Source organism: Colobus angolensis, unplaced genomic scaffold, assembly GCF_000951035.1.
Source record: "Colobus angolensis palliatus isolate OR3802 unplaced genomic scaffold, Cang.pa_1.0 Scaffold440, whole genome shotgun sequence".
Taxonomy (NCBI): Eukaryota; Metazoa; Chordata; class Mammalia; order Primates; family Cercopithecidae; genus Colobus; species Colobus angolensis.
Window position 1 is genome coordinate 1280270 of NW_012117822.1, and position 11454 is coordinate 1291723.

The following is an 11454-nucleotide window of genomic DNA, read 5'->3' on the forward strand; positions in this document are numbered from 1 at the left end:
AGCTTTTAAATTAAACTTTTTAGTCAGTTATGACACACATACTGAAAAGTGCATAAACGATGTTCAGTGAATTTTCATAAAGTGAACACACTGATGTAACCATTATCCACATCAAGGAACAGAAAACGGAGCCGGGTGTGGTGGCTCAGGCCTGTAAACCCAGCACTTTGGCAGGAGGATAACTTGAGGCCAGGAGTTGGAGATCAGCCTGAGCAACAGAACGAAATCCTGTCTCAAAGGAAAAAAAAACAAAACAAAACAATAACCAGACCACCCATCCCCACTTAGAATTTCCTTTTGTGCTGTTTCAAAATTCAAAATAAGCATTCGCTTATTATTTTCTACAAACTGCATTCTATAGTCGTCTCAAACCTTGATTCAGATACATTTCCATTAGTAGTATAGTCTTTCTAAAGCAGTGATTTCAAAATGTGGTGCCCAGCCAAGTAGTATTAGACTTTCAAATTCAAGGACCCCAAGCTAGACCAGCAGAACAGGAATTGTGGGAGTGGAGCCCAGCAATTTGTGTTTTAGCAAGCCCCCAGGCTGATTTTGATGCATCTTGAGGTTGGAGAAGCACAGATGTTAGTCAGTTGGAATAGCTGTGGCTCGTTGATCAAGTAGTAACAGATGAATACTAAGGTTTAAAAGTGTTATGCTTGACTAACAATGACAAGTTCTCATTACCCATCTCTTTCTGAAATAGGCTACAGGCAAATGCGTTTTCATTTTAAATAACCGTGTTGTTGCTCCAGTCAAGGTTGCATTTTACAAGGAATAAGGAAGATAAAGCTGCCTCCCCCTATCCTCGTCTCACTCCTCGCTCAGCACGGAGTCCGCCAGTTTACTTACAGAGCCCTGCCCTAGACTGGCGGAAAATTCAACGCACAGAGGCAGGAACAGGTCTCGGCCAATCAGAAGCCAGGCTTGAGCCTCTCGCTCATCTCCCGCCGGCGGAAGAGACTCTCCGCGGCCACGCCCCGTGCCCTCGAGTGCGAGCCAATTGTTGCTCGGCGCCCGAAGGGGCAGTACCCGCGCGAGCCATTGAACATGGCGGAGGACGCCTCCTCAGCGGCACCAAGCCCTCGGGGCTGTGCGGATGGTAGGAATGCCGACACTACCGAGGAGCAGATGGCAGAAACGGAGACAAACGACGAGGAGCAGTTCGAGTGTCAGGAACTGCTCGAGTGCCAGGTGCAGGTGGGGGCCCCCGAGGAGGAGGAGGAGGACGCGGGCCTGGTGACCGAGGCCGAGGCCGTGGCTGCCGGCTGGATGCTCGATTTCCTCTGCCTCTCTCTTTGCCGAGCTTTCCGCGACGGCCGGTCAGAGGACTTCCGCCGGACCCGCAACAGCGCCGAGGGTGAGGACGGACTGTGTCTGGGCTGGGGACTATGCGGGGACCGAATGCGGGCCCCGTGGCGCGCGGTAGAGGCCAGGTTCCCAATGTGGCCGAGGGAGGTCGGGAGAGAGGGGCTGCTGCGGCCGGTTAACTGAGAGTCCGAGGCTCCGGGCTGAACTTTGTTCGATTCCCGGTTCCGCCCCTTGTCAGCATCTGAGTTTTTCTCAGATTGTTTTCCTATTCGATAAAATGAAAATAGACCCTGTTTAGGGTTGATGCAAGCATTAAATGATTTAAAGTGTATACAGTTCCACTCAACCCAGTACCTTTGTCTCTTTTGGCGCTTTCTCAGCTAAAATACTCAGGTATTCCTGTGGTAATATTCAGCAGTCACTGTGGCCTCCAGTGACCGCCCCCCGCCCCGCATCAGTGTTATATGTTAATTTGTGAGCTATTAAATCTCATTTGGCCTGCTGGCTGAACAGCAGTTACTTTCTGTATAGTCTCCAAATTAAATGCTGGCCACATGCCTGTAAGTCCCAGCTACTTGGGAGGCTGAGCGGGGAGGATCGCTTGAACCCAAGAAGCAGAGGTTGCAGATCGTGCCACTACAGTCCTGCCTGGGTGACAGAGTGAGACCCTGTATCAATAAATAAATGAATGAATGAAACCGTTCATGAAATCTGCTGCTTTGACAGCCTATAAGTGATGGACAAAGACATAGATCCATAGAAAAAACCAGCATATTTTTTTCAGTCTAAGGTTCTCCCAGCTCAGATGTTTGAGTTGATTAGCGGGGCCTCCCCGATCCCACCCCTGTCCCAAGATGGGGTTTCACCGTCTCCCAGGCTGGAGTGTAGTGGCGCCATCACAGCTCACTGCAGCCTCAGCCTCCTCAGGCTCAGGTATCCTCCCGCTTCAGCTTCTGGAGTAGCTGGGTCTGCAGGCGTGCACCACCACCCGCAGGTGTAAGATTACAGGCGTGAGCCACTGCGCTTGGCCTAGTGTAGCTTTTTGAAAAATAACAGAAGGATGTTCTGGTACTTCATTCATAGTTGGTGCTAAAATTTCTATGCAAGTATATGTTTATAATACTATAATTAGGCTATTTAATAGAATTCTCAGAAAGACATATTGACATTTCATCTTCACCATAATCCTGTGAGTTAGGCAAATAATCTTAGTTTTAAGGTACTGATAGGTTAAAAGGGAGTGTTGCAGCTCCATGCTTTACCTTCCAGTTCAAGGATCTTTCCTCTATATTGCAGTTAACTCTGGAGCCAAGGATACTTAACATTAAGTATAAAATTAAATCCTGGAATGAAGCTAGTTCCTCAGAATTATTAAAAAGTTCTCTTAGAGTTGGAGACATCAGTATGAACTGTTTAGCTCATGTAGGTATAGATGACTTAGAAATATTTACATATGCATGTGTAGACATAGGTTACTATACACACATGTATTTCCTTGCTCTGTCAGATAAAAGGGCACAGAAGCAACCTAACTTTGAGTACACCTAGCATCCCGATCTTGGATTCTAATACCATTCTCCAGTAAAAGGAACCAGGGCTGTTTGGAGAAGTGACTGATTCTGGAACTAGGACAGGAAATATACAAAGTAAACCTGGAGCATCTTGTAGTGCCAGAAAGTAAGGAAGTGCAAAAAAAAAGCAACCAAACAGACAAACACCTCAGTGGTGGGGTTAGAAAGGGACACAGAAGCCATCTGCAAGACCTCCCAGTGGCCACAGCTGAACCACTAGTGCAAGAACGTAAAGTGGTATTAGTGTATAAGCTTAAAGTATAAAATAAATATCCATGAGTCCATATTAATGTGAATAAATAATTGAATAAATGGGAGAAGCAAATCTTGCATGCAGTATTCCAAGTATTAATAATTTGATGTCGCTACTCCATCCTCAAGGAGGTGGAACATAACTCCTTGAGTGTGGTTTGCACACAGTGACTTTCTTCCAAAGAGTACTGTATGGAAAGGGGGCAAGAGAGAGTTAAGTTCACAGTGGAGAAACCTGACAAACACTACCTCATCTAGGTGAACAGGGCCAACATCAGCAGTAATAGTTGGTGATATGTTCACTTGTAATGAAAATAGAACTTTATCGTTGTGGTCTTATTCCCAAAAACCCATCACTTCAGTCTTATTGTGAGAAAAGCCTCAGACAAATCCCAGAAGGACATTCTACAAAATACCTGACCAGTACTCAAAATGTCATCATCAGAACCAAGGAAAGTCTGAGAAACTCTTATAGACAACAGGCTCCTAAAGAGATAAGACTAAAAGTAATATAGTGTCCTGAATGGGATCCTGCCACAGAAAAAGGACATTAAGTAAAAACTAAGGAAATCTGAATAAAGCATGGATTTAGTTAATAATAATGTGTCAACACTGATTCATTAATATAACACAACATACTAATGTAAAATGTTAAAAAAAAAAAAGGAGAAATTGCTTCAGGGTATATGGAACCTATCTACCATTTTTACAGTAATTATGTGAGTTTAAAACTGTTCTAGAAAATAGTTGATTTTTTTAAAGAAAAAAAAAAAAAAACCCTGTTCATAAAAACATCCCAGAGCCAAGATTAAAAACAAATTAACAACAAAAACCCAACTTCAGAGTTGTAGCTCAAGACTGGAGGAATAATCTAGGCTACTCTTATTATTTTAAAGTTAAGGGCACAGAAACCAAAGAGAGAGTCAGCTATTTTTCAAGTTGCACTGCTAATCAGTGGCCAATAAGCAAATTGTGAACAGTGTTATTTTTGGGTTCTCATTTTTAATTTTTAAGGACTTTTAATTTCTTATTTTATTGAATCTCAGTTTTCAAAATTGTAAAAATACACAATTCTTGATGCTTTCTAGAAAATTCTTAATTCTTTTATTTAGACTCAGAATTACTCTCATATCTCACAGATCTCAGATAATACCTTTTATAGACTGTTAACCCTACCGTGGGAAGCAGTGTAGTATAACAATTAAGAACATGCACTCTGGAGTAAACTGTCCCAGTTTGATTCCTGGCTCTGCTACTTTTTAGCTTTAACCCTGTCAAAAGAAAAAAATTACAACTAAGTTTAGTTTAAAGACCTCACTTGGCTTTATTGTGATTCTGGATTCAGGTAATACTTTATTCCATAAAATAAGTGCTCAATGAATTGAGCAGTTGAGGGTTGACTTTATAGACAGTAAGGACTTAAGGAAGCTGAAACAGAACTAAAAGAAGATTGGTTGTTTCACAATTACTTGTAAGGCTGGGACAGGGAGACAGAACAATAGATCCGTGGGATGCAGAATGGATGTTGTGTTAACAGGCATGAAAGCAACAATAATTTGCTGTACGTATGTCTCCATCAGAGCTCTTGACTGGTTAGGCGCATTATCAATGAGCAATGGTATTTTGAAAGGAATCTTTACCAAGCAGTAGATCTCAATAATGGGTTTAAAATATTGAGTAAACCATGGTGTAAACAGAGGCACTGTCATCTAATCTTGTTCCATTTCTAGAGCACAAGCTGAGTTGATATAGCATAATTTTTAAGGGCCGTTAGATTTTCAGAATAAGAAATGGGCAATCGGTTTAACTTAAAGTCACTAGCAGCATTAATCCCTAACAAGAGAGTCAGCCTGTCCTTTGAAATTTTGAAGTTAGGCATTGACTTCTCTCTGGTTATGAAAGTTCTCTATGACATCTTCTAATATGAGGCTGTTTCATCTACAATGAAAATCTGTTGGCTGGATGCAGTGGCTCACACCTGTAATCCCAGCACTTTGGGAAGCCAGGGCAGTTGGATCACTTGAGGTCAGGAGTTTGACACCAGCCTGGCCAACATGGCGAAACCCCATCTCTACTAAAAATACAAAAATTAGCTGGGCATCGTGGCATACACCTGTAATACCAGCTACTCAGGAGGCTGAGGCACAAGAATCTATCACTTGAACCTGGGAGGTGGAGGCTGCAGTGAGCCGAGGTCACGCCACTGCACTCCAACCTGGGTGACACAGCGAGACTCTTTCTCAAAAAAAAAAGAAAAATCAGTTTAGTGTAACCACCTTCATTTGTGATCGCAGCTAGATCTTCTCAATAACTTGTAGCTTTTACTTCAGCATTTGCTGCTTCACCATGGCTTCTTAAACTTCATGAACCAACAACCTCTGCTAGCTTCCAACTTTTCTTTTGCAGTTTTCTCACCTCTTTCAGCCGCCTTAGACTTGCTCTGTATTAGGCTGTGGCTTAAAGGAACGTTGTGGCTAGTTTGATTTTTTTCTATCCAAGTCAAACTTTCTCCATATGAGCAATAAGGCTCTTTTACTTTCTTATCATTTATGTGTTCAGTGGATTAGAACTTTTAATTTCCTTTGAGAACTTTTCCTTGTATTAACAACTTGGCTGTTAGGCACAAGAGGCCTATGTTTCAGCCTATTGTGGCATTTGACATCCTTTCCTCACTAAGCTTAATCATTTCTAGCTTTTGATTTAAAGTGAGAGACATGTACTTCCTTTCACTGAAACACTTGGAGGGCATGTAGAGTTACTCATTGGTCTAATTTCAATATTGTTGTGTTTCAGGAAATAAGGAGGCCTGAAGAGAGGGAGAAAGGGGAGGAGCTGGTCAGTGGAGCAGTTGGAACACACACAATATTTATGGAATAAGTTTGTGTCTTATATGGCCATGATTTGTGGTACTCCAGAACCTTTACAATAGTGACATCAGAGACTATTGATCACAGACCACCATACAGATACAATAATAGTGAAAAAGTTTGAAATATTGCAAGAATTATCAAAATGTGACAGGTACAGGTACTGTTAGAAAAATGGGCCGGGCACAGTGGCTCACACCTGTAATCCCAGCTACTCGGGAGGCTGAGGCAGGAGAATGGCGTGAACGTGGGAGGCAGAGCTTGCAGTGAGCAGAGATGAGCCCCTGCACTCCAGCCTGGGCAACAGAGCAAGACTCCGTCTCAAAAAAAAAAAAAAAACATGGTGCCATTAGACTTGTCTCAAGCTGGGCTGCTGTAAACTTTCAATTTATAAAAAACATGCTATCTGCAAAGCACAATAAAATGAGGTATGCCTGCACCTATCCTTGGTGGTACTCATTAAAATTTTAATTAGTTACTTACATAACTTTGTGTTTAATTTGTGTCGTCTCAGATTAAAACCTTCATGGGGGCAGAGACTGGCTGTCTTAAGTCATCACCTCCTAACACAGGCTGGCAGTAGATGTTCAGTAAATATTGAACGGCTTGTGTTTAAATTCTATATAAATTTTGTGCTCTCTTAAAATCCTGTTAAATTCTATTATGACTGTGTATGGTCCAGATAATCTCTGGTATAGCATAAGATTATGTTAGAATTGAGGGAGGAAATTGGGTAAAAATATATTTGTCTTATATGCCTAATTGCTGAAGAACTGCTTTTCAGCTTGCTAGTTTTTTAAGCTTTTTATATACACCAGCCAAGCCCTGAGTTAAGTGTAATGGTAATAGTGGCACCTTCAGGTCTTAGGTTAGACATTATTTCCTCAGAGAAGCCTTCCCTAACACCTCCTCTGTGCAGAAGATACTTAAACACACAGATTTCTTGTTATATGCTTCCAAAGCATTCTGTACTTGTCTTTTTAAAGTTTTCACCACATTTTTACTTCAGTAGTTCAATCGCTTGTCTCTCATTGCTACATGGTAAAAAGCTCACTGTGGTCCATGAGTATGGCTTACTTGATATTGTATGTAGTCAGTGCCTGACTCAACATCTGGGTGGGCATTCAAGTTTTGGTGAGGTTAATATTAATATGTTTTAAAATACAGCTTTGTAAGCTAAGCAGACTCACTTAATTGAAACATTGATAAAAATAATATAAAATATTTTCTGTTATATGACATGTTTCTAGGTATAAGTTTCCAACCAGTGATTTTACACATTTTACAATTTGTATCTAAATCTTTTTTGTTAATGTAGACTGCTACTTGTGAAAGAATTTTCAACAATTTTTATTCTGCATGTAAAAGTTATATTTTGTAAGAAATGTCTTCATTGCTATTCTTTTTTTGTTCTGATTTTTAATCAGATCTTAAATGTACAAATCTATGATAATTTTTACAACATGTTTGTAGCCTATTACTGAACAAACCACACAGTGGCACTATTGGATCAAGTTTGATTTTAATAAAATTTACTTTTTTTCTTTTTTAGCTATTATTCATGGACTATCCAGTCTAACAGCTTACCAGTTGAGAACGATATACATATGTCAGTTTTTGACAAGAATTGCAGCAGGAAAAACCCTTGGTAAATATGTGTTTTTATTTTATATTGGAAATATTTCAATCTGTGTCTAAATGTAAGACAATGAGAAGAAACAGATTTTTTTGGGGGGGGAGTTTGCCTACAAGTGTCTGGTGCATAGGAGTGTGAGTGTGTGTGTGTGTGTGTACACACATACAGTCATATCTAAAGCAAGTAAAAGAAATGTAGTCCCTGTCATCTTAGAACATTGGTTCTCAAACTTCAGCCTGCTCCAGAATTACTTAAAGGACTTATTAAAAAAAAAACATAGTGCTGAGTCTCCCTACCTCCCATGAGTTTCAGATTCAGTAGGAATGGTATGGGGCTCTGAAATGTACATTTCTAATAAATTCCCAGGTGATTCTGATGCTACTATTGGGGAAGTGTGTTTCATTGACTCTATTTGGTAACTTTGTGGTGACTCCAATCATACAAACTCTGTTTTTTACTGGCAACTATTATATTTGAAACCTTTTATTTGAACTTGATGCCAGCACTTATTTATGTAAGAAGTACAGTTTATAGCTGTAATCTCTCTCCCTTGTCTCTGTAGTTCATTTTAGATTGTAATGGGCAAGCCTGATTCAGTTTATCAGCAATGGCTGGTATTTACAACATGGTCATTTTAAAAGGCTATTTGATGCAAATAATTTTATATTTAGATTGGTTTTTATAATTTACAAAATACTTTTCCAACAATCCTGAGTAGTGGGCAGTACTTACATAAAACTGCTTGCTTATTGAAGTGTTGTCTTACATAAAATCCCAGTGTATTAGCACCACTGTCAAGGCCCCCACTAAAGTAGCTCTGGCTGATGTCGTCAGCTTTGTTTGGGGCATGAGGGTAGGTCTGGAGTTGGTGCCAGTACCATAAATGGACAGAACTGGATAGAGGCAGAATCTTTGTGAAAGAGACAGAGCTATAGGTAGGCCTGGGCCAGTTGCTGGAGAAGTAGCAGGTTGGAGCAAAATTCCAGACCATGCATACTATAAGTTGACGCTGTTGTTACAGGGTTGTTTTCCAAATTAAGGTGGAAAAGTATTCTAAAGTGCCTGGCAGTGCTTTACACATAGCAGTTGTTCAGCACATCTTAGTTGCTTCCTGGATAACTTTTTCTCCAAAAAAGGCGGGGGGAATCCAGATTTTATGTGTGATCTCATGGTTTAATCTTGGAATTTACCAGGATACTCTTTTGGATATATCCTAGATATAATGGGCAAGGGTCAGCTATCAAGAATCAATGTATTTCACCATAATACACTCAACTGAGGCAGCATTTAAAATTTTATGTGTTGAATTTTCAGCTATACGTAACCCTTTTTTTTTGTTTTGTTTTGCTCTATAGTGGCACTGCGTAATAGAGATATGTGAGCCACATGTCTAATTTAAAATTTTGTAATAGCTATGTTAAGAAAAGTAGGCCAGGCATAGTGACTCACACCTATAATCCCAGTGCTTTCGGAGACCTAGGCAGGTGGATCGCTTGAGCCCAAGAATTTGACACCAGCCTAGGCAACATAGCGAGACCCTGTCTCTACAAAAAATTTAAAAAAATTAACCATGTGTGGTGCTCAGGAGACTGAGGTGGGAGGATCGTTTGAGCCCAGGAGGTTGAGGCTGTGGTGAGCTGTGATTGTGCCACTTCACTTCGGCCTGAGTGACAGAATGAAACTCTGTCATGAAATTTAGAAATTCCCATTCCAGCAGGTGTAGCTAAAAAAAAAATAAAATGGATGGAATTAATTTTGATAATCTTATTTAACTCAATATTTCTCAAACACTGTCAACAAGTAATCAGTGTAAAAAATGTTAGTAAGGCCAGGCACGTGGCTCACACCTGTAATCCCAGCTCTGGAAGGCTGAGGTGGGCGGATCACTTGAGCCTAGGAGTTTGAGGCTGCAGTGAGCTATGATCACACCACTGTACCCCAACCTGGGCAGCACATCAAGACCCCCATCTCTTAAAAAAAAAAAAGAAATTTTTTTTTTTTTTTTTTTTGAGGCGGAGTCTCGCTCTGTCGCCCGGACTGGAGTGCAGTGGCCAGATCTCAGCTCACTGCAAGCTCCGCCTCCCGGGTTTACGCCATTCTCCTGCCTCAGCCTCCCGAGTAGCTGGGACTACAGGCGCCCGCCACCTCGCCCGGCTAGTTTTTTTGTATTTTTTTAGTAGAGACGGGGTTTCACCGTGTTAGCCAGGATGATTTCGATCTCCTGACCTCGTGATCCACCCGTCTCGGCCTCCCAAAGTGCTGGGATTACAGGCTTGAGCCACCGCGCCCGGCCTCAAGTCTTTGAAATCTCATGTGTATTTTATACTTAAGGTACATCTCAATTCAAACTAGTCATGTTTTAGCTGTTTAGTAATTATGTATGGCTAGTAGCTACCATATTGGGTTTAGTCTCCTACCCCACATAGCTTAGACAAGATTGGACATGTTTAGGGTGGTGTGGCCTTAGACCCCCACATAGCTGCAAAATACAGCAGATATCTTAAAGGAGAAATGCTTGTCATCCTCCTCTCATGGAACTTTAAGCTTTTTTTTTTTTTTTTTTAGACAGGGTGTCTCTCTGGCCCAGGCTGGAATGCAGTGGTGCCGTCATAGCTTATTGCAGACTCAAACTCTTGAGCTCGAGTGATCCTCCCACCTCAGTCTCCTGAGTAGCTAGGACTACAGGTGCACCATCAGGCCCAGCTAATTTTTAAATATTTTGTAGAGATGAGGTCTCATGTTGTCCAGGCTGGTCTTGAACTCCTGGCCTCAAGTGACCCTCCCGCCTAGGCCTCCCAAAACTCTGGGAGACTTAATGTACCTTTTCACCACAGCCTATTGCATTGCCCTGGAACTCAGCACATGTCCTGTGGAGAAAAACCAATCATGTTTGCAGTTCCTCTAGTTTCCAGTCGACTGTGCCAGTCCCAAGGAAACCACCAAAAGCTGTTCTTATTTGTCTTTCCCCAGTAAAGTCGCTCTGGCTGGAGTACACTGACTGGATCCTCAACCTTATCCAAAATCAGCGAATCAGCATCTCACTTCGGAAGGGATTCTATTCTCTCTGGAATTTTAGTTCATCTCATTTTCATTGCTTTCCATGTCTATCCCATGTCTTTAGCAACATGATTTTGAAGTTTAACTGTTTTCTAGTTGTAGTGTGAGTGTTTTGTTTGCTGCAGGATACTACATCCCACCTGGAAGTAAATGTCTATACTGTAAATTTTTTGAAGCTAAGAGCTAACATACATTTTTCTATATGTCACATTTATAAGAAGGAAGGCAGATAAGTGAGAAGGGTTAAGTAATGTCAGTCAAGAAATACTTATTTAAAAATGTGTGTTGAAATTAGTTTCTGAAAGAAAGCAAGCAGATGAAAAATGAGGAAGAAAAATTAGGCAGTCTACCTTTGCATCTTCATTTTACTACTTTTGAGACACAGTAAGTGATTTTTAAGTGTCTTGGTGGCTGCTTCTACTACTTGCTAGGTGTGTGACCTCTCTAGCTCTCAGATCTTACTGCATAAAACGAGTGCCACAGTGCCTGACACTCAGTGTTAGTTATTAGCATGAATATCTTTTGTACACCTTTCTTACCTTATGCTGCTCCATTTTTCTGAAGTGTTCTCCTTCCCATCCTTGGTACTCTACACTTAGTTTATCTGTTTATCCTTAATGCCCCAATTTGGATGACTTCTGTTTCACGAAGGATTCACTTCTAGTATTCCTACTTAGAGTGAATACCCTGTTCCCCATATACACTAGATTCTGCTTGAGAATTTAATCTCTGGGAGATGGGTGTAGGCATCAATATTTTT

At 41.1% G+C, this 11454-nt stretch overlaps 1 protein-coding gene across 2 annotated transcripts in view; it reads left to right on the plus strand.

The window, feature by feature from the left end:
* Window positions 1–896: 896 nt before the first annotated feature.
* TERF1 (telomeric repeat binding factor (NIMA-interacting) 1) overlaps window positions 897–11454 on the plus strand; it is a 41108-nt gene continuing 30550 nt past the window's right edge. Inside the window, exons 1-2 of one of the 2 annotated variants that reach the window (XM_011957430.1) lie at window positions 897–1360; window positions 7554–7649. In XM_011957430.1, the coding sequence (XP_011812820.1) occupies window positions 1051–1360; window positions 7554–7649 (406 nt within the window). In that variant the 5' untranslated portion in view covers window positions 897–1050. The remainder of the gene's footprint in view (window positions 1361–7553; window positions 7650–11454) is intronic. The other variant, XM_011957429.1, reaches the window with a different exon arrangement.